At 40.6% G+C, this 24,742-nt stretch overlaps 1 protein-coding gene across 1 annotated transcript in view; it reads left to right on the top strand.

Moving 5' to 3' along the window:
• col19a1 (collagen, type XIX, alpha 1) overlaps positions 1-24,742 on the top strand; it is a gene marked incomplete at its 3' end in the record, with an annotated part of 82,415 nt that overhangs the window by 20,037 nt on the left and 37,636 nt on the right. The window contains exons 10-12 of the mRNA XM_080481040.1: positions 599-643; positions 15,049-15,075; positions 15,572-15,625. Coding sequence (XP_080337166.1) covers positions 599-643; positions 15,049-15,075; positions 15,572-15,625 — 126 coding nt within the window. The remainder of the gene's footprint in view (positions 1-598; positions 644-15,048; positions 15,076-15,571; positions 15,626-24,742) is intronic.

Genomic DNA, 24,742 nt, shown 5'->3' with positions numbered 1-24,742 from the left:
AAACGGTCAAGAGTAAGAAATGTTAAAAGTATATACACAGTACCTGTGATGTATTACCACGCTTTAAAAAGTGAGCATACTTTGTTAGAGCTTGTCTGCGGCTCTCTGAATGTCTGTAGTATGTCCCTGCTGGTTGCTGCTTCTCATTGTCGTCGTTGAAAACAGTAAAGTTTAGATCACAAAGCGTCTTGTTACGCCCAATATCTTCAGTAACTTTTAGCTCAATTTATTGAAGGAATCAGATTGTTCGGCAAATTTGTGACCGCAGCAGCACAACATGAAACATCATTTGGCATCTGAAAGCTGTTTGATTAAACTGTGCAGCATTAATGATCATTAGAGGAGAAATAATTGTTGTCTTGAAAGTATAGATTTTATTTTTGGTTTTAATTCAAATATTTCTGGATTCATGCTTACATCAGTAAATATTTCCTGATCATCTAATTGGTGTGAAAACTTTCTGTCTTGGCCACTCTGTGTCTCCTGAATTATGCTTTAGAGCTTCCGGGTGTAAATTAAAGACAGGTTAAAGAATGAACTTTTTCAGCATCTTTTTTTTTTTTTCGTTGCTTTTTAACTTTCCATCTTGTCAATGCAGGGGGAACTCGGATCAGAAGGGCAAAAGGGAATCGATGGCGTGAAGGTAAGTACCACTATCTCCAGCGGACATATATTCCATACGTAGCACATCAACCAGATCTAGTTTCGTCAGGGAATCAATTCTTATAGGCTTTTCATTTTCTGTGTGATGCCCTAGGGGTAGGAACGAAGCTGCGTTTTCTGTGTGGCATTTTTCAGGTGCCTGTCATATCTGAAGTGGATCTAAGTGTTCTAGCCTGCAATGTCCTTCTGCACTGAATTTAATTGATATGTATGCTGCCAGGTCTGGCATACTAATGGACTAAACTAATTTTTCAAATTACTGTGAGCCCTTCCTCTGTCAGTCCGGGTCGCACTTTTATTACATGCTCTTAAATCTGCCCGCAGTGATCAAACTAATGTATCTAGTCGAAACAACAATAAGAAGAACCAGCAAATGAGAAAATAAAAAAAAATGCAGTATGAAAGAATGACAGTTCTGTCCAGATCATACTGATGTTATTTTGGGCAAAAGGGATTCTTTCGTCCTTCCTTTTTGAATTATCTTTTTTAAATGGAAATGTGTTTTGGGTTTTTGTTTGTAGTCGGCACACAATGGCAGAATCTCAGCAGAAATCGAAGGTAGCGGTGCAGATGGTCAGTTTAAACTGGCCTAATAAAGGGACTTTCTTTTCATCGCCATCTTCCCCTTGAGTCTGCAAACAGCTGCCACAGAAATCGGCTTCCCTGCAGGCAGTGGGCTTTTTGATCTGCCCTCACTCAGAAAGAAAAAAAAGAGAAGAAGAAGAAGAAGAAGAAAAAAAAAAACCTATTTACTGATATCATCCAGCAGAATTACTTTTCTGTCTTTCATCACTTTTCAGGCTGCATTAAATGGATGTCTGAAAGTGCGCTTTTTTTTTTTTTTTTTTTTTCAAAATGAAGAGAGCACATCCAGAAACAACATAGAACTGAAGGAATTAAAACTCAATTACTCTTTGATTTACATGCATTACACACCAGTTTGTGATACCGTTGCAGATGACAGCTTCAAAACACAAGCATCCTGCCGCTGTTTGCTCCGGAGAAATGATTAAGTAGGTGGATAAACTACACAAGATCCACTCCAACATGATGGGTCTTGAATTTGTTGCTTCCTTACTTTTCTGTCTTATCACCCTCCATCAGTGTGCTTGCATTAGCCCAAGAGGGATACAACAGATAAAAGTAATTGCAAGAGAGCAGTACACCAAATAAAATTCCGGATGAAGGGGGGGCAAAGATAAAGAGGAGGAGAAGCAGAGTTGGCAAACTTGAGCATCAGTTTGGCTCCCCACAAACAGCATGGCTCTCTTTGTTCTACCGTGAGTCACTAGTGAGTGTGACTTGATGTCACATGACCATTTGCAAATGATTTGACATGAAGCGTATTTATATAGAAATTTGATTAGAACACACCACCTCATTTGTAGTCACAACATTACATACACTATAGAGAAACACTGCCAAGGCCCCTGATTCTGTGGATCATGTACATTAATTCCTGATTGCTACTGTGGCAACAGCAATGAAAAGGGAAGAGTGACACAGGCTGTAAATTGCCCTATTTTGTCACTCAGCGGTTCAGCCTACACTCACTAAAATGGACATCGCTGATATATAAACCGAAAACAGCTGGAAGCTTGTTCTCTGGGGAGCAACTGAGACAGTTTCCAACCTTTTTGTAGGAAAAACACACAGACAACTTTGCACAAACACTAGTCTACAGTATTTTCCCATGAATCCACTTTGCCTCAGCCACATTACAACATCCACTGTTGTTAGACCAATTAAAATTAGTTAGGTATTTGCGTACATATAATTTGTCATCAAATATTTACAGGACTCAGCATGATATTGATTCATGGTCATAGAAATGGCCGCTTTTGAAATTAGTGTCAGCAGGGGGTGTCTGAAAAGGGTAGTGAGTCGCTACATTGGCAGAATTGGACCAAGGGCCTGCTGAGAGGCCATCCTGCTCCCCTCCACTCGCTCTGTATGTGGCAGACATCATCGTTAGTGGTGCCCAGTTGGAAAACTTTATAACCAGAAATGAGTTTCTCCATCTCTTGTCGGTATTCTGTCCATGATTAGAAATGTTGAAACTGACAAATGCTTTCTTTTTTTTTTTCTCTTTAAACCAATGTCCTAATGTTCAATGGGGCCAGTTTGAGCACGAGTCTGCAACGAAAACATTTATTCCTCAAGAAGTGACTTGTTTTTGATCTCTGTGCATCCCTAGGAGGTCGGGTTTTCTTTGGTCACACGCACTTGGCTCACCACGCATATGCTCCAGGGATTTATTATACTATACCCCACTTCCTTCAGTTCTATGAGACAAAGAAACGTTGAGATATGGTTGCTGTTTATCTGAAGCATTGCTTCTAGCTGGCATGTCTATCCTGCATTTCAGACACCCATCAGAGATAATGATGAACAGGTCTGGGAGGAGTTCAGTGGAGCTTAGCAAAACAACAACTGCAGTAGGTGAATGAAAAGTGAAACAAGAATAGATTCACACATTAGATTTCTTTTTTTTTAAGAGTTATTCAGCAATGTATCAGATACCATGAGAGTACTATATTGTCTTAAAGTTAATGTGGGTAAACATGTTAACCCAACTATCTTTGTACCGAAGCATAGAAAATAATATGAACAACTATATTTTCCTTAAATTTCACAGTTTTCTTAGAGTGCTGTCTGTCTATGGTTTGTATATTGATGTGGATGTAGTGAAGTATGTAGTGTAGTGAACACATGTACAGTTCCTTCAATAACAATTCACTTTTTAGGATGAAGTATATATTTTTTAGCTGAAAAACTGTCAGTAAGCATAATTTTCAACAAATTGTTTTATTTTTTTGATACTTCACCATGAGGTACCAGACCGACCAGTAAACTGTCCTTTACCACAACCAGCACCTGTTGAAAATGATCTATTATTAATTCTTATTTTCCTTTGCTGTTTAAAGCTTTCAATATACTCACTTATCCACTGCTATCCAGTGTTGTGCAGGTGGTATCAGTACAGAAACTGTGCGGATCACAGTAACGAGAATGAACCAGATCAGTAAAGTTGTGCTCCATAAAACCAATATAACACCGGATTGACTGTGTACTCTGTAAAGTTGGAAGACATGTCATGTGGTCATCCTATGTCAATATAGAAATGGCCAATCAGAATTGTTTGTCGGTTACTGTTTGTGTGTTCTGGTCAAAAAATGGTGCACCTTTTTTCAAAAAAGGTTCATGGCAAAACAAATTGCACAATAAGTCATGCTGTAGTGGGGTGTTTTCATGATTAGTCTTTTTTCACTGCTGTGCTGCGTCTGATGATTTATTTAGATTTATTTACATAACCCTTGTGTTTACTTTAGAATAACATGAAGACAGGACACTGAAATAAAAGGTAGGATCTACCCAACCTCCATATGTATGAGCGAGCAGGGAGCTGATTAATAGGTTACAACCAGTATTCCCAATGTCTCCATAAATGAGTGCATGAAGTTGAGCCTCATCGACTAAATAAGCCTGTAATAAGGCTGCCCCTTCTTACTAGTTAATCACTTATAGTAATAAGTTCTGAGAGACTGAAAGTCCCAAAGACATAATTTGCACTAACTAGGTAGCAGATGTTGAAGATTACAAAAATAAATCTTAGGAGTATTTGAATATGTAGATCTGGTACTGTATTTAATAAATCCATCCATCCAGCCATCCAGCCATCATGTCAACATATGTTATCTAATCTAGTGAAGACTTGGCCAGTTTCAACTCAGTTGCTTATATTTGCTAAAAAAGACATTATGACATTTTTGCTGAAGTCGCTAATTACCCCTCTAAAGATGTGTAATTGAACCATATTGGCTGTAAATTTCAGTTTAAGTGCTGTATTCGTTCAAAGGGTGAAGTGGAGGGCAGGGTGATAATGAGAGAAGCAGAAAATCTGAAGTTCACTGTCTTTGACTATAGACACACTGGAAGCTGCTTTATGAGACACGGTTTCAGTTCATATTTGCTACGACCACAAGCTTGACCAAACTCTACTACACAACCTGTCCTTTCACTGCAATTAGCTCATATTCCGTTTTTAAAGCGAGCGTGTTATTTAAAGCTTCAGTAGATACCTGAGAAGAGAGAATTCTATGTATGAGCATGTGATCCGGTATCGTTTTGCAGATACGCCTCCTATGAGACAGGAGGAGTGCACACCGTGTTATCTGGTGGGTAATTCAAGTTACATTGGTGGATACAGGATGTTCAGCTGAAGAGTGAAGTGTAATTAGAAAAAAAAAACAGCCCAAAGACACCAAAACAACATGCAATCCTCTGCACTGGAGAAGCTCTGATATCGTAGACTGATATCCTCACACAATGGGTACAATGTTAATGCTAAATTGGTAAAGTGTACCTCCTCAAACCGTGTAGTGGCCAGGGTAATGAGCTACCCTCTGTACTCGTCAATGTCAGCATGATTAGTCCTACACCACCCTGTACGTGGTGGTGTATCGCTGAGCAAATGGAAAACCACAAAAGGCATTTCCTGCTGTAACCTCCCTGGCATTTGTAGGCCGGCACTCAAGATATCTATGTTACTTACAGATCCTGTTCCACAGAGCTTTAAACTTCTGTCATTCAACGTAATAACATTTAACCCCACAAATAATCAGAATACCTAACATATGGTCGATACAAATTTAGTTTAGCCTCACCTCAGTGGACAAAACCGAGTTTACAATGTTTAAATTATGCATCGTTTCTAGAACTTGCAATCAGTGTCAGACAAGGGCATTAACCTACAGCAGCTCCGGTTGTTAAAAGGTATAAGTAAACATAATTAGGCTGCATTTGTCCATTGCCTAGTACTCTGGCTCTGTTTATTTGCTTGCTTTAGTTGTATTGTGCTGGGGAGTTGCCAGATTGTCTTGTGGCCCCACCGCTGCTGGAGTGACGAGGCACAGTGGTGTGTGTAATTAGCAGGCAAGTGTACACAGCTCCCCACAGTGTTCTGACCTCGTGCTGCAGGAACAACTGCTGCACAAGCCAGCACCAGCTTATTCTCAGCCGCTTCTCCCTGCTTTATCCTTCCCTGCAAATTCAAGAAAGCCCACAGCTCACAACAGACACTAACAATATAACCCGGGCCCCTCTGGTCTGCACCCCCCCCACATGTCATTGTGCACCTGTATTGGGCCTGTGGGCTCATGGTTGAGTCCATTAGATAGAAGGGCAGCATCTTAACTAGGCTATAGTGTGCAAGCTATGATAACATATAAAAAAGACACAATGTTTCCCTAAAGGAGTCATTAGATGTTTCCTACTTCAGAGAGGGGACCTTTTTGACTATTATGAACATGGACCATAATGGAATTATTTACTGAAGGTCAGGAGAGACTATTTACAGCATTGTGTTATAGAAGAACTTGTACAACAGCACAATTATTGCTGTGATAACATTGTATGTCATCAGTTCCTATTTTAAGAAGAAGCATTGTGTCGGATATAGTCGGTGCTTATTTCATATATTGTATTATAGAACTACACTCTGCACAATACAATAATTGCTTCAATGGAAACTACATTGGTCAATATTATTTTCCTATGGGAAGGTTTATGCAGTCTAAATTAGTTCATTTATTATAGTTACCCCATTTATATTTCTTAAACACTGGATTTGCTATTGAGGAGGTGCAGTATTCATGGTTTCCTGTCTCATTCAGGCTGTATGTTTACGTAGTGGCTTCCACTTGAGTCTCAGAGCAAGGTTTGATTCTGGGTTCAGGGGTCAGGCGTCTGTGTGGCGTTTGCATGTTCTCCCTTTGCATGTGTGGGTTTCTTTCTTGCACCAGCAAGCCACTGACACGTGTGTCAGCTAATTGATGTCTTTAAATTGTCGTTTTATAAGGTGGGCCACACGGTGGTATAATGTTGAGCACGACTGTTTGCACATTCTCCCTGTGCAGACTTATTGTAGGTTTTCTCTGGGTAATCTGGTGGTGATGCACCTGACAGAGGTTGGTGGCTCCTTACTGAGAGAGCTTCCTCACAACGACACAGATCGTAGGTACTTCCGAATAGTCCCTCCTTTCTCCTTTCCTATCTACTTTACCTTAACCCCATAGATGACGTCACGGTGTTAAGGAAATATGTTAGGAGGCTTACTAAAGGAGTTAGGGAAAGGCAATTGCGTTGGTGTGACAGTCGGACCGCACTTCCACGAGGTGACGTAATAATAATGGGACGGCGGTGCAGGTTAGTGACGTCATCAGTGGTGAAAAAACAAAATAAATTTGAAAATGGACTACAAAAAGCACCTTTATAACACTTTCCCCCATGCCTCTAAACACTGATATAATATCAAATATCATAAGGTTTGAATTGAAATCAAAGGAAAAGAGGTTATCAGGTGAATAAATAGCCAATGCAAACTGAGAATAGGCTGCACAAAGAAATTTACTTTACCGTGTTTATTTTACAACATCCGCATAATATTCAGAGTTGGGATATGAGTTTTAGATTATTTAAAGTTGTTCAAGGCATATTATCGCATTGGTAACTGAACATGATCTGATTTGAGTCATCATGAGTTTCCCTGAACGCTTGGATGAGCGGGTCTCTTTAAATGTTGTCACTGCAGGGAATTGTGGGGCAGCATGATCTCGTCTCCTTTGATAAAGGATGCTTCAGTGTTTCCTAGGCTAAAGGAGGTTCTAAAGGAAGCCCCCCATTGAGCACCCTTTCCTTAGTTTATTGAGAATTCGGATGTTCCTTATCATGGCCGCCACTCAAACACTTCACACACCAAGGAGATAAGAGGGACTATTTAGATGTACCCTTAGTCTTTTCCCCTGTGGTCTATAACCCTGGTCCTGGAGAGCCCCTCCCCTTTTTACAGGTTTTGAATGATTTTGATTCTCCTGTCTCAAATGAATTTTTTCATTGTTTTCTGTATTTAAGCCTTCTGGAAACAGAAGTACCAGCTGAGAGAATGCCAGCCGCTGAATTTTACTTACAAGTGTAATGTCAACAGCTAACAAGTTGTAGAACCTTTATTACAGTGAAAGCAAGCAGTTTTAACACAAACTAATCAATTTCGGCTCAGAGGAAACATTAAAAATATCGCCATCTATCAGTTTAATTTAATTTAGTATTTAATTATATTGGCTACCCTGAAGGAGAAACTTAAATGCCTTAAACACTTTTTTTTTTTGCTTATTAACTTAATTTACAAAGTATATTATTAAAACAGCATAATTCCTATTGGATGATTAATTTATCTGAAATAATCACTGAAGATATTTGGGATTTCTTTTGACAAACTAATCTGTGCTGAATACCAACAACTATAATATGTATGTTTAAAAGTCTGAATATGTTCAGAAAGCATCAAGTGGATTTCCAGTGGGAAATTGAGATCAGTGTAAAAAACAACAAACTAACCAGTGAGGTCTCATTGTGCAGAATTTGATGCAGAATATTCAAGACTCCCAGCATTGTCACCTTTAAAAGTGAAGGCTTACTTTTAATTGCTTTTTGGTTGTTCTCATGTAAGCTCACGGACAGGTCCAGATGTTGTGCAGTCCCACCGTGGCAGTCATCTGTACTGTCACTGACAAAATGCACTCATCTGAGTAATCACACAATTGTGCCAGGATTGATCAAAAATACCAACACTTTTAGCCAGAGGGTTTTCTGTCAGTCTAGGGTTTGGCAAAAAACAAACAAACTGTAAAGCTGTTTTGTTGACTCGTGTAATTAGAATATTTGACTGCACAAACATTTTTGTGGCTCATAGATGATTCAGACTGTCTGCAGAGCTTGGTTTGACTGTGAAACATGGACAGGCACGATCGTTTGATATTTGGTGAGAGAGTGACTTGGGGGCTGACTGAGCACCTGTCTGACCTGCATGCCTGATACGGACATGTTGTGCCACTGGTAAAACAGCTCAGCACCTTGCAGAGCTTTTTTCCACTTCTATTATTCAGCCTGCATTCTGGCAGCGTGCTGTCAGCTTTCTTTTTTTTTTGTCACATGTCGGCAGCTGACAGGAGATGATGCTGATAAAGAAAAGTTATTATGGAATGGAAATATTAAATCATATCTACATTTGCGTTAGCATTACTACTTCTGGATTTATCTGTGCATTGTATTTAATAGTAACCTGCGTTGCACAATGTGGTTGCTGAAGTGGTTTGCGCGCTCACCTCACCGCGTGAGAACTACCCAGTTTGAGTCCTGACATAGAGGCCTTTACGTTTACATGTTCTCCCCGTGTATGTGTGGGTTTTTGTCCGTGTTCTTTAGTCTAAAAACTCGCATTTCAGTTTTTAACTGGTGACATAAAATAAATAAATAAATCGGTGAGCAGAACATGTCTTATTTGTGAATTTGGAATTAAATGTGAGGAAGACCACAGTTTCAATGTACAAATGATCCGAGTACATTGGACGTGATCTTTTTCCATAAATATTCTTCAGGCATAAAAGCAATAAAAAGTTAGCATTCTGTGTTTTTCTATGAATATCGTGAATATCATATGAATGCTGGTTCACTTCACCTGTCTTAAATCACTCATGTAAAACTCATGCAACTGTTGAAAAGCAGCAGACATGGTTTTGTCCTCACAAATGTGATAACCCTTTTTTTTTTTTTTCTCCTTTATTTATTCAGCTCTGAAATCAGCCAAATTGACTTGAAACACATCAGGAGGGTCGAATTCAATGTGACCAACACGAAATGCAGCTTAACCATTACTCAATTTGTGTTTGTGTGAATATGACTTTTGTGGCTTTTATGCCTCTACCAAATGCTTAATTACGCCACATGAGTGTAGCTGGCAGAGGCAGAGGCTGTTTTCTTTCTTCAAAGATTCAGTGACTTTGTGGCTGCGGTGTGAATAACCGGGTCAGAAGTGTGATAACAATCAGCAAGGCTCCGTGTTAACGACTTGTTAATGGTGCCTTACCAAAGAGTGGGATTAACAAACAGTCCCAGTCTCTCTCCAGCTGAAGGTAACTGGTAAAATGGTGGATTCATCTCCAACATCTTGTGTCCTTGGCTAAGCATTTATTATTGTATTGAGGTGTAATCTTCTTTTGATTGCCAACATAACAGATGCCTCATGAAGAGAGATTGTAACACTGCTTCAGTTTACTAACCGACGCAATTTGCCGCCTCTCTGTCGCAGCAGCACTTGTCGGTGAAAAGGTTAAAATACCTCTCAAGCTCGGTCTCTTGGTAATAAATCAATACACCATGTAAAGACATATCAGTCATTTCAACATTTTTGTTTTTCAAATCAAAAATGTGTTCTGATGCGATGGTTGAAATAGGTTCAAATGTCCCTCTTAACAAGCACAAGGCTGTGGGTAAGTACAAAACACCAGCCTAATGGTTTGCTTTTCCAAAAAGGGAGAAAAAAAAAAAGGGATCACAATAACAAGAACATTTGTTTATATTATGTGACCAATCTCATCATCGTAATGAAATGAGCCTTGCTTATTACGGAAATGGAGGCAAAATTCATTGATAAATCAAATGCTCTTCTGTAACTGACAGTCTGAAGTTGTTTATGTCCTTGCTGGGCCTTGTGCTCAGATGCTCCTCAATCCCCGCTGCAGCTCTCATAATACCGAAAAGGGAAATATGCTTCTGCATCCCTTTGTGCCAGATTGCACTAGCAAAGTGGTTAGGCTGTTGATTTAAATAAAGAACTGGGCTCACGTACAGCTATGGGACTTCTGCCCTATTATCGACTGCGTGTGTGTGGGCTGAAGGGCTGTATATGTCGATATAATCGGATAAAATCATGATGGAGTCATTTCACTATTTGTACAAGTTATGTGGAAGCTGTATTTTCCGATGCTGGTGTTGCCAGAGAGGCATTTGTTGTTGTTTTCTTTTTTTTTACCAGGGTCTCAACAAATTGTGTTTTTTGAATGGCAAACGTTTATGATGAGGCCAGGAATGCAGGGACCAGGCAATGAAATAGTCACGTCTCTGGTAGCAAGACTTAATGTGATAAGAGTAGATAATCATCCTCTGCAGATATGTAATGCACTATTAATAGCGTGTGTGAATACCAAATTCAACTATGACAAATTATTGTGAATCTGTCATTATACAGACAATCGTTTTAACCCATTCCTCCAGTCCCTCCTGCAAACAACCTGTTTCAAAGAGTTGGTGCTACTGGCCCAAATGTGTCACACCTAACCAGGCTCGCTGCAAATTTAGCCTGTCGATACTTGTCAAGCCTCATTTATCAGCTATCGCTGTTGATCTGAGCTGTCCTTCTACTTTCACATTTCAGCGCCGAGAGGCTCGACTTTGCCCTTAGCATATTCAGTTCAATCCCACCCCCAGGTGAAAAAAGCCGTGACAACTGCTGTCCTTGCTCCACCTAAAGTGCAAACAGGGGGTGGGTTGGAGGGTAAATACGGTGTAGCCAACTGATTGGGAATCTCTCGGCAGGATTTGGCTGCACTCAGTGTTTCATGGTGATTGACATTATCTGCTCTTTTCTCGTTGACCCGTTGTGACAGGCATGAGAATCTCCCACCTGCATGTGAGACTTGTCTGCAGCATGTCAAACGACGGCTGACATACAGTAACACATGTAGGCAGTTTTTCTTTTTCTTTTTTTTCTCTCTCATATCCATGATTCTCACTGAAAGGAAATATACTTCACAAAAATTTTTGTAAATATTTTTCTTCCGACGGCCCTAAAAGTGACCGAAGGTCTGTTGGTACCAAAGGAACCAAAGTGAGTGAGTCTGCCATTCTTACCAGGCTGGACAGAATGACACTATAATTGTTTTGTTTTTGTTTCGCCAATAAAAATAAATAAATAAATAAATAAATAAAAAACACTTGAGAGGATCTGATGTTTATGAGCTGTAATTCCAGTCTCAATAATGCTTTTTTCCCATTTGCTTGAAGTGCTGCAATGATTGCTACTCCAAACATGGCCAGCTAAAGAAAATTGTTATAGCTGTCATAACTTGGCAAGAACGTATTGATGGTCATATTTAGTAGCTTTTATCACAGCTGAGGGAAAAATTTACCACTTGTGAGGTGTTTGTATTTTCAAGAGATATCTGCTTGTAATGGACATACCCAACACATTCTGTTATTGTGCGGGATGAAAACACTTATTTTTTATTATACTAAATACAACTGCATCTTGCATACTCCTGTTCCTTGATATAAGGGCTGCTCTCAGTGTGGAATATATCTGTCAAATATCAATACATAGAGCAGGTATGTCCTGTGCGGAAAACTTGTGACTGCTCTCATATGACTGCAGTTTAAGACGAGCTTGGAAATGCAGCCACAGAAAAGCTTGATGTGAAACCTTGTTCTCATCTACAGCCCCTTTGGAGTGTGTTCACTGACATCAGTAATGTGAATTAGATTAACTCTTGTTACAATGCAGGAAATATTGGTCTTTTTAAAGTTTTCTTTCCTTTTCATCCCGCAGTGGGGTTATTTTCCATGTATGAGATGGAATGTTTTTCCTGTAATTAGTTGCCATATCTCCTGCTCTTTTATTTTTCTTCCCTTATTGGGTCTTTTTTGTTGTTGTTGTTGTCTTTTGGTGGAACTCACCACATAATTGTAGGTGCGATGCTCTGTCTGCCAGCCTTGAAGTTATAATGAGGTCTGTGTGTTTCTGTGAAGACAACAGAGAATCACAGGGTATTTTATCCTATTTTCCGGATGGGAGGGTGGGGATGGGGGTGGTGAGAGCGTTTGTTTGTATTGAAACTGACGGGGGGAGGCAGGTTTGGAAGCATAAAGTAATGAGTCCCCCGAATATCCCATAGCAGGCATATTTTAGCTGTGACATTCATTTAGACAACAAAATGGATATGAACTACAAGCATGCCATTTTTTCTCTTTTCTTTAATGCACATTTGATTAAAGGATACTGCCAGTTGTAAAGTCCACTGATTCTCAGCTCAGTGCCGTATACCACAATGGTGGGGATTGCAGTAAAAAGAGGATGGTAGGCACAAATACTGGACAGTGATGCATGACTTTTATCTTAAAAGACACCAAAAACAAGGCAGGGAGCAGAAGGCATTGGAGATCATTGCTTACATTGGCCTATGCCGGTGTCAAAAGGCATCTACTTCTTTCCCTTATATGACTTTTTGTGACCGCCTGTATGTCAGTCACCAAACAATGTTATCATACCTGTCCGTTGTTAATATGGCAAGGCTTTCACACAGCTGTGTTTATTTTAAGGCCTGTCACATTTAATAGCATCGACCCACCTGCCAGTTGTCAGACAGTGTGAAAGTCATCAGACTTCATGCTTCATTTGTTGACATTCTGTAAATACAAGTTAATGGTCTTCTATAGAGCACATAGCACTATAACATTACAGCATTTTTCAATCTGTCTTATTTTCTTTGACCTTCAGTTTTTTTGTCGCAAACATGATAGAGAGTTTTCAAATTGGCATTCTAATTTTATTTGAAGTATGATTTAGCTGTGTGATTTAAACAAAGAGTTTGAGGTTTTAGCTGTTTCACCAGTTATTTTCGCCCTTTACAGGGTGATATGGGTCTCTCCAGATCTCCAGGGCTGCCTGTAGGTTCACACTGTTTCATTTACATCTCATTATGCAATCTGTATTTGAAAGGACATTCAAGGGATCTAGAAATTTTGAGATGTACTCACGAGGGTATGACCTAAAATGGCCACGCCGAGCTTTGTAAATATCACAGCCTTTTGGCCGATCAGACTCTGCACACAGTGTTAAAACATGTGGCCCACAGAGATGTAGAGTCAGGCACTCGGGTGAACAGCCTCTGTGTCACATTACCGTCGCCTGGGAATGGGTCAAACAAGGAGCAGATAGACAGAGCTCAGTGGGCATCCTCACTTGGGCCAAAAAGGATAGGGATGAGCAGCCAGGCAGAGAAGAATGAAGCTCCAAGCCTCAGGGTGGGGGTGGGGGTTGACAGGTAGTCACTGATTGTATCCTACATGGGCGAGACATGCACTTATTGGGTTGGTGGCTGTCCCTGCAGAGGCCTCACATTTTACAGACAGCCGGCAGGAACTACACCATGCTTTATGTATTTCGATCTTATAATTGGACTGGCTGTACTTCTGCTTTTTCTGTGGTCATGGTAAAATCCAGGGGACAGACAACACAACCTGGGAATGTGCTGATCCCAGTTCACACATAAGTTAAGGCTACATATGTCACAAGACAGCTCATATGTGGACTTACAGACACTTGAGTAGTCAAAACATATAGTGCATGTGAATTCACAAATACTACCAGGCATGCTCTCAGCGCGTTTTAGCCCGGGAGTTGACGGCTGGTGTAGATTAAAGGTATACTGCGGGTGGTTGGCTAATTAGGTGCGGATCATGAGGGGATCAGCCTGACAGTTTTAATCAGCACCAGAATGAAGCAAGAACTGGTTTCACTGCTTCTGGCTTGCCCCTTTTATGTCACTAAAGGGGTTTCAATACTCAAGGAACACTGCCACCTTTCATTATAAATTTGCTGGTGCTAATTTTACATCTCAACAGACAAGCAAATGACTAAACATTTCCTGACAATCAAACATCGATTAAGCAAATTTTCTCATCGCATTCCAGTAAAAAAGTTGCGGAGCTGGTGCAGGAAAATGTTGTTATAGTTAGGAACTGGCGTCTTATGGATTTGCATTGTATTGCTTGTGAACCAAGGTCAGGACTCTGGGCACACAATCCCAACTGAAGACCATAGTACCATTGTAGATGAATAATTGATTTATTAACAAAACAACTGCAGGGAGACTGAGGCATGTTTTATTTAAGGTGCCACAGGTCAGAGCTGATCCACTTGTTATAGATACAGCTGCAAAAATCTTCCGGTTGTCAGTATTCATCTTTAAAAAACTTTCATTATATATATATAGTGGATCTTTATTTTTGCAGCTGTTTCCAAGAAAAGTCAACACTCTCTGACTTCTGGATGCCTATTGAAAGCTGACACCAATTGTTTAGGTTGTATCTGAAAGCTGATACGTTGTATGTGGCCTTGTGTTCATGCTGCGGCCCGGTGGATAGACGACTCTGTCTGCCCTTTCCTGACAGTGGCCAGCAGGATGTCTGGAGAGTTGTAATAGTCGAGCCCTGACTTTTCTCCAGGTCATCGTGGTCAAGAATAATTACTCCATAACCAATTGTGGAGCCTACCTGTAACCAGTCAACATGGAGTATAAATATACTATGTGTGTTTTTATACTAACTGACATGTTTTTGTATTTGTTGGATCTTTTTAAGTTGATGTGGAATGTTTCAAACAAAATCTGATATTTTAAATCAGTATTGAACTCATATAGACATCCTGCATTTTTGAGTATTGTTTTATTTCTTTAAACTAAAAACCTCTTTTTTTTCTTCCCCTACTTTTAGGGACCTCCATGTGCCAAAGGAGAGAAGGTAACACATATTTTACATTGTTGGACTAAATGCATGTTACATATCCCTTGTCTGACTAAGCAGGGCTGTGAGGGTCAACGAGCAGTTATTGAAGGGCTACAAGCAGATCCTTGCACAAGAACATCAAAATAAAACCACAACTCAGCATATATCTTGATTAACTTTGCTAATAGTTTCTTATCAGGATACTTTGTAGAGTAATGGAATTAAGCTCTGATCAACTGAGGCTGCAAATTGCCTATTAAGGGGATAGCGAAGAAGTCACCTAGAAGCTTTTCACAAGTAAGATTTGAAGCTGCAGCTGTACATTCTTTCCTTGTGTTCATGCACTTTTAACTTGGCCAATGCAGTTTTTTCCTATCACGGCGAATAAACTTACCAGTTATTCATTGTTCTGCTGAGAGCGTGTGGCAAAAACATCTGTCTGCATCAGTTTTTAAAAGAAGCAATTTATAATATCTTGCCCGATTCACTGAGATGCACGTCCTTTCCCCAGGGATTGGCTGGAGTACCGGGTCAACCAGGGGAACCGGGCAAAGAGGGCAAAAGGGTGAGTAAACACAAAGGGTTCACCAGTTCTTTGGCATGGCTGGTTGTTGTGAGGACTACTGGGAGGACCTGACCTGGGGGAAAGGCCAAACAGCAGCTGAGGGACTTTTGTTGTTTTAAAGGAAGCAAAGATGTTTTTTGGCAAAGGGATCACAGGGGCCCTCAAAAAAGAGAAGGAGTGGTGTGTGTGTGTTCACTGTCTGACAATTAATGAATGGGCTATGTGGTCAAGGGGTCACACACATACACACACACACATACACACACACACACACACACACACACACACACACACACACACACACACACACACACACACACACACACACACACACACACACACACACACACACACACACACTGATTGACTGGCAGCACACATGGTTATGTCCCTGTTGGTGACCATGGTCAGTGGTTTTCAGTTTCTGCAGAAGGCCAGCTCAATTTAGTTAAAATGTCAGCGATTGGCTCCATGTGTAGTATCATATCACATGTGTGTATGTATCACTTCAGTTTACAATACCTGTGGTTAGGTATACATGTGTCAGGATTAATTTTGTAATGTGCACTTTGTTTAATTCAACACTATGTAAAAACATTTTGTGGAAACATGAATATTTCCACTTTGTTTGCACTTGTTTGGACATTAGAAACAGGTAAATGGAAAATCAAGTTTTTGCTCAGGACTTCCCAGCAACAAGGATATTTCTTGATAACACAGCTGTAAGGTTCAGTAACAGGTGAGCAGGGACTGCTTTTATGTCCAACTTCATTGACCTGGTATGAATATCTTTTGCATGCAATAACATACAGTATAGTCTCTTGACACTCTTCATTGTTGCAAACAAAAGAAAAAAAAATGGCTTTGCTGTAGTAAACTATAGAATACATGGGAGGTTGAGCTGCACAACAACCATAACTAGGTCAGGCTAATGCTATTTTTCAGATTGACAAAAGCCAAGATGATGCGCACTTCTCCAAACATCTGGACACATGCATGTCAGGAATTCCACCCTTCTTGTGTGTGAATACATTCAAACTCAACATTTCCTTCAACATTAACAATTTACGACCTATCATTGTTTGTGGTATTCTCCAATGGCTCCTTCCCTGCAATGCATGAAGGAGCTGTTTTGAGTGTCATGGTCAAGAAGGGTGTTCGCTGATGCAGGTGCAGATGTGTTTTATGCAGTTTTCTGTGTCTCATTAGTCTGGCATTTCATTCCTAGCCCGACGTGAGCGTGGGAAATGCATTCAAGGCATCAATTATTGTGTGCATTTTCCTTTTGGACTACAGTGTTATGAGGAGTCTTTCAATCATAATTGGGAAGAAAAAGAAGAAAAGAGAAAGTCACCCAGTGTTTGATGTTGTGGCTTTTTGATTTCCCATATCATCATTTTTTCCCCCACTCTTTATTTCTTTTGAAGTTTTTGTAGGTAAAACAGCTACAGGGCTTTAAACCAGCAATTCCAGACCCTCTGCTGTTGTTGCTGAAGACATAGTTCTGATCTATTAATACTCCATCTTTGATGGCTGGCTGACTTCATGGTGACTGTTAATGTGCTAAGGTTTCTGCTTATTCTTAGCTCAGGGAGTCACATGGAGCCCAAGTTGTTGACCAACCTGTGTTTTTGCAGTTTGACAGCCTATTTTAAGAAGGTGGACATGTATCATTATCAGGGGCTAGCTGGTGGCCAGCTGATACAGCAAGAGACTCACCCTATTAGCCACTCTTGTCCATGCCTGTAACTTATTGGTTTTACTAAGAGCCTTCGCTGCTGCACAAATGTTGCAGAATAACTTGATGTGGACTGACCACCCCACAACCTTCATAGAATTGCCGCGAGTGGGAAGCTTTCACGAAGCCTTAGATTCAAGTCAGACCATCTCTCAAACTGTCTACTTCAATTTATTGTTGAGGAAAATACAACCACTCTAAGCCATCTAGATTTACTTCAAGGAGATGTGGAGGACTTAGTGGGGAAGAGAAGTGGAATGATGCCATTTGCCCCAATCCTGCTCTGAAGCTTAAAGCAACATATGCAAGAGAGAATATCAAGGGCATCCATCCAACCCTTCCTCTAACCCCATGTCTAACATTCATAGAATCTCAGTTTTACCTTATTACCTTGATGTATGATGAGTTAACTCTGTCAGGGTGAAGGTAAGGGCCAGTTCAACCATGACTTGGGATTTATTGGAATGTATTGCCCCCGCATTACACATTGCCAATAATGGTAATGTGGATATCTCAGCTCTATCTATTATAGATGGCATTGGCGCAGAATGGCAGGAAAAGAGTAGGACTTTGGGATTCAGTGGAACATTACAGCAGCTCAAAAGTGAAGAGTAGGAGCAACATTAAAAAAAAAAAAAAAAAAAAGAAGAAGCGATGTCCCCCTCGCTGGCTATGGTGTGCTAAAATATTAATCGCAGTCTGTAATGATGAGCTAAGCTACAGTAGGTGTTATCACTGTCGCCTGTTTCTGCACTGCACAGGTTAAGGAGGTAAAAGATATACACACCTAAAGAAACAACATATGGATTGAAAAGTTTTTAGGTCAGTCATTTTTAAGGGCAGCAGCGGAAAAGAAAGTCCATCCTGACGCTCAACATCAAACGTGACAGATTTTCTAATAAAGTCTTACCTGCATTCAAAATGGCAGCTAATTCTGTGCCAGAATGCAACATAAAAGAACAAATTACACAATTGGTTGTTCTCAAAAATAGGAATGAAAGCGTACCTTTGGTCAGTGTACATGGCTTCCTTAATGTCTGGAATGCCACAGCAAGCAAGGCTTATTCATGTGGTGCCAAATCTCTCCTGCATACCTTCATCCAGCAGCTGGCACAGTGTTGTGAGTGGGCTCAGTGCAGACATGGGCTCATCCCTGGGCAAGGCTGTAGCTTCCTGTGGAATAATAAATAATCACCTTAAGAAATCCCCCGTTTCAAAGTGGGTCTTTGGGTTTTAATCCAGACCTAACACCATATTAAACCTTATTAGCTGTATAAATGTACCTGTATACAAAAATAACTGTGTGCTGGAGTCACTGACAAATGTGATTCTTTGGTTTTCTCCTGAATGATATTTGAATCCATCAGAGGTAACAGCATAATTGCATAGGAATTAGTTATATTGAAATGCTTTGGGATGAGTGAAAGGGTATATTAAACAGATATACTTTATATCTTGAATTGTTCTACAGATAGATAATGTATTTTCTCTTGTGCTTTTTCTCTGATGTTAGCACAAGGTATGCAAAGTACTTGAACTCCACTTTAGTCAGCCGATGGCTTCTTCTGTGTCAAGGTTTTCTTGTCTCCTGCTTTGGAAGATGCACGTCTGACAGATGTGCTGCACCGTGTTTGTTCTTATTAGACTGTGCTAGTACAGTGATGATGAAACTCCAGCAAGCCCTGAAGGAAGGAGAACATTGTAACCTCTCCGTCCACAGATGTGTTATCTTCAAATAAATTATGCACTGAAGATTCTCTCACTTATTTATTTATTCATGTATATATTAAATTCTTGTTAGTTGCTTATTTATGTAGGTATTCAGTTTACAGAGTGAACTAGATTTCACTTAGTAAATCAGTTGGTTTGTAGTGGCTGAGCCCCAGCTCAGTAATAAACATGCTGGTGTAATTTGTGCTGCACAATGTGAGATTTGTTTAATCTGCAATGAAGAATTTGACATCAGGTAAAATTGGTTTATGCTGCTGTCTTTTGTAAAATACTACATTAATCCTAGTCATTGAAATGATTTAGATTTTATAGCAGGTTATTCACCCTCTTCTGAATCTCTATGCTTTACAACCACTCCGGTCATTACGTGCCCTGGCATGCACAGGCAGAACATGCAAACCGATAGGCCCCCAAACCCAGACATGAACTCAAAATTCGCTCTGTGAAGCAGGATTCTTAAACACAACAGCTCTGTGTAGCCCTTCCCACAGATCATTACTTATTAATTTCCACGAGACTGTGCCTTAACATCCCTTTTGATGTATAGTATACAGGGTGTATTAAAAAATGTAGGCGGATGATCCCTGATCACCAACCTTCATCCACATAACCCCCTCGAAATTTTTCACATTATAGCAAATTATTGCTCATTGGTCTTGGTGGGACCCATTGGCAATAAATAGGCATCACCCCTTCTTGTGCTTGTTGATTGGGTTTACTTTTCTATACAATGTATGGACTGCAGTTGTCACAACTGTTACACTTGCGGTTTTGCATTAAAGCTGATTTTATAATTCAAATGTATTCAAATGAAAATACTTCTGAGAATATCTTTTTTTAATTCTCAAACATTTAAAGTAAATGGCATGCAAAATGCCTGACTGCTTTAACTGCTGCAGTGTCACATCAGAACCCTCTGGTACATCCTTTGAAAATCACTGATCTGTGGTACATGCTCTGGCCATTTTGGTAGATACACATTTTCAAATACGCGTGAATGCAAAAAGGGAAAAGGCCAATCACATGACAACAACTCAATGTGCTTAGACATGTAGATATGGTCAAGATGAGCTTCTCAAGTTTAAACTGTGCATGAGGTGATTGAAGCGACTTTGTGACATATTTCTTTGATGCCAGACGGGCACGTATTTCTGAAGCTACCAATCTATCCCACACTCCTTCACGCAGAATCATCTTTTGGTTTTACATAGAATGGTCTGAAAGAAGAGAAAATGTAAAGGGAGCTGGATTACTCCGTGCCACAATCCGTGCAACATTAACTGAAATAGCCAGTCATTACAATCAAAGTATGCAGAAGAAAAATCTCACACATGTAGAACCTTGAAGCTGTTGGGAGCTGTTGTCAGCTAAGAACAGGAAACTGACAAAAGATTAGAAAACCGCTGCAAGATATGATGAGTCTTGATTTCTCTTGGGACATTCAAATGACATCGTCAGAATTTTGTGTGAACAATATGAATATAAATGATCTCAAGGTTTTTTTTTTTTAGTATGGCGACGGGTTCACTGGACTCAAAAAACATCCATCGACACCAGATTTCAGCCAAAAAAAGTAGTAGTTAAAAAGAAGATTCACATCATGGATGTCCAGAGGACAACTGTGCAATATGAGGAGAGCAAAACCTCTGAGAAATCGTTTTAGAACCTTTTGAATCTTTGTAGCTAAGAATAAAGATAAATGGTTAAAACGTCTCTAACCTGCCAATAGCCAGGCCTACCTAATGTTTTGGAGGTGAGGACAGTTCATATTTTACGTGACAGATGCGAGCTCACACGGTCCCCCTAAAATTGGAAATATGTATTTGTATCCTGTGACAGCAAACACGAAGCAGCATGGGGCCCCATATAACTGCACCTGTAACTTCACCCAAAGCACATTTCAGCGCAAGTCATGGGACTCGCCAGACATGTGATCCTTATCCCGGAAGTCAAATGAAAGTGGAGAACAACACTGGTGTAAACATGATCTTCCCTGTTTGGACAGATGACTTTATTCTCAGTTACAAGACCGCTTTTTTGTTTTTTATAGTAAAGATAACTATTTGTAAAATAACACAAGTCTGTGTCTCAAAACTGTCTGCCGTCGCATTGCATTTTTCAGGTGTCATCACTGGAGATCATGTGATAGCATAATCCCAGGTCAGTGCACATTAGTAACTCTGGTTCACCAACAGTTTCAGTTCTTTTATCCAAAATGCCAAACAAAGTAACATCAAGAGCAGCTGCCTGAGCTCTTAAACGTGCCATGGGTATTATCTGTCAAAACTAGAAAAGATCATCTGTCCCTTCTAAGCTTGACAACCAGACCATATCTGCCCTTAAACAAGAAGGGAGGTAATTGCGATCTTTTGACAATTATAGTGGTGTTTACATTTTTGGATTCTTGCCCTGTGCTGAATGACAGGGACAGCTGATTGTTAGTCCTGACCAGAGGCACAGGCATATTTTTTTCAATAATGTCCTCTTTTATCTGCTTGCTGACACATGTCCTAAAGGCTGTCTGGCCACTGGATGCAAATTAAATGGTGAATGTTTTTGTTTTGTTTTGTTTTTTGTCGAGCAAAAGGCGATCTATGTGATCAGGATCGGCACAAGTTTTTAACCGGGCACCATCAACTCACTGCTGCTCCCTTTTGGATGGCTTTACCCGCTGCCCATCGGGTCAAACCATTAGTGTCAGAATAGATACAATCACATTCATCTGCTTTAAAACCAAATCGCTGCATTCTAATCACGCAGTTTATAGCTTTTGTCATTTAATCTAATTTGAAAAAGCATGCCATTTTCTGAAAGCCAAATGCATGCTGTAACTGGAATTTAGATGTCTCTCCTTTACAGGACAGACCAAATGTTGTTTTGAGATAATTGAGCCACCACAGTACATATATAATATTCCTATTATACCTAATGGACTTGGCCGAGGTTCATTTTGATCAGTCTGTGTGTCTGCAGGGACCAAAGCTGTAGTGACAGTGATAGGGAAGGAGTAATGGCTCAGTTTGTGGGGACTAAAACATTTGGCAGTGGTTTTTTTTTTGGTTTTTTTTTGCTCCATAGGTGGAAGCAGGCATGAATAGAAACTGTAACAGACTGTTGACCTCTACCAGAGCACCTGCAGTGCAAGATTATTAAGTAACGAGTCCCCGGTGAGAATACCAGCCTTCCTGCCAGAAGTTCTCCATGGGAGGCTGCCGCAGAGTTGGGTGTTACAGTAAATGCATGTAATTACAGCAGCAACTATTTGATTGTAGTCGTGTTTTTTAGCGCAATTGCTGCAGTATGGATTTGTTTCTCCAGAGAGAGCATTTTAAAAAGAGAGAACATGTCATTTTTTGACACACAACTGAGACCATTTGCAGAAGTAACTTTAGTGCTACTTTTAATTTCCTCTTTGATTCTGTCTGCTGAAGTAGCACCAATCAGTTTGAAGTAAAGTGGGGCTCCACGCACGTTAGTCTGGCCTGTTTGAGTAAAGAATACGGCAAGCAGTCCACTGTACACGCTCTTCTTGCTGGAAGACAATTTTCAGCAGTCACGCAGAACTCTGCATAACACCTGTTCGTAAAAGAGAGAAAATGATGCATGAATTAATTGGCGTGAGGAAGCAGCAACAAAAGAGCTGAGATAAACTTCCAACATGCAGACAGCCACAGACAGCTCTTGTATAGATAAATTAATGTTTATTTAGGGCCGCCAATACATCTCCGGCACTGTGGAGGCAAGTTAAAGTCTGCTGATATCAAAGCCAATAGCCACCTCAGGCTGCAGGACAGAGAGCGACAGCAGGACAGAGAGCGACAGCAGCCTTTCAACTGTGTTCATTCATTCATTCATTCATTTTCTTCCGCTTATCCGTTTCCGGGTCGTGGGAGTGACAGTCTGAGCACTGTCACCCAGATCACAATGCACCATTTAAGAACCTTCCTGCAGGTGGTGAGCCCACGGGAAGGTGGCACCTGGCGTGGGACACGAACCCACTACCCTGAGATTGTGAGTCTCATGCTCTACCAACTGAGCTAGCCAGCGGACTCAACTGTGTTCATCTACCACAAAAGTAATGAGTTAACAGAAATAGCAGTTATTTCACATGTTACTAATATATACCAATATTTGTCGTGCTGAAGGTGTGTTCAGGCTTTTCAGTCAATGATATCTATTTTACCACGTGCTGTAGCTAAAAAGTCACATAATCGGAACTACCTTTAAGTACTGGACTGTCATCTTCCTTATAAAACAGCATTTTGATATATTTAGCCCTTTTAATGGACAGTATTGAGATTTGGTGGTTTTCAAACTGCACTGCATTAAGTCTCGCTTCATCGATTGTAACTCAGCTCAGTTTAATTGTAAAACAACTGCATGGCATATTAGACCACTGAGACACAGTCAGTGACAATATTCACAATGTGTGTTATTAAAGCGGTGGTTAAACACAGTAGCGTGATGTGGATATGTAGTTACCGTTTCGGCTCGACCCGCTGGAGCTCAATGACAGAGTAACACAGAGGGAAGAATTTACAGGTCAGCAGGGCTCACAGCTGAGATTTTATGGCAAGATTTACACCCTGTGTGATTTTACAAGCAGGGAGAGGATTCATTAACCCTTTGCAGAGCAGAACGGAATAGGTTATTCTCCTCTCGTGTATCTAAATTCACTTTGAGGAGATTCAGAGAACCCTGCATTTGACACCTGTATTACACCAGGAGGTAACACGTTTGCCCAGTGCACAAGGCAATTAATCTTGTCAATGTCAAGTGCATTGGGATGGAGGATGAAACAAAGATTTGTCCTGATTGGCTATGAAAAGGTCTCACATTTGGGCCCTGTTGGGAAGGGGGAGGGTTACAGGGGGAAGCGTTTGGCACAACCAAGGACAGATGCACAGAGCTTTGATTTATCTGTCTGACTCTCGTCTTTCCCAGAGAGCCCCAGTTTGGCTACGTCCATTGGTGTCGAGAATAAACACACATTAATTGGCCAATTAATTACAGGGACGAATACAAGGGTCAAGACTTTGAGAGGGCCACTTTGATGACTTTTACAGTCGTTGTGTATGTACGTGCATATGGGTCTGTAAATCGACGTGTGCATGTATAGGTATGAAAACCTGATGTTCAACAAGGGGTAATGCAGGTCAACACCTCCTCCGAGCATTTGATAGACTTGCTGTTGTCTGTCAGAGTGTCAGAGCGTGGCCTCCATCCACACATCTACAGCCTTTTTTGCAGGAGAGGCACCACACTGCAGGGACACTGCATGCATCCATTTGCTCAAATACATCGAGGGCCGACACCTCATGCTTCATGTCTAATACCTCTCTAACATTTTCTGAACGTTGTTCCAATGCCTGCCTGATCATAGCAGCACTACTAGGGTGTTATGTATCAAATAAAGTCAGTCGGACTGAATTTACTTGACTCACTGCAGCATGTCAGTGGACGGGGGGGGGGGGGGGGGGGGGTGACTACTCCTGAACCTGTGCAGTCCCCAACATGGCCTTAGTCATCCAAACAATGGGATTCATCTGGCTCCGAGCAGTCTGGCCAGATACAAATACATCCTCCTAACACTTTAGGTGAGGGTGAGGAGGAGACACAGTCTGAAAAATGCTGTGAATGTAAATACC

The sequence above is a fragment of the Lipophrys pholis genome, assembly GCF_963383615.2.
Source record: "Lipophrys pholis genome assembly, chromosome: 15".
Classification (NCBI taxonomy): domain Eukaryota; kingdom Metazoa; phylum Chordata; class Actinopteri; order Blenniiformes; family Blenniidae; genus Lipophrys; species Lipophrys pholis.
The sequence above is the reverse complement of the archived record's forward strand: the minus strand, read 5'-3'. Positions and strand labels throughout refer to the sequence as shown.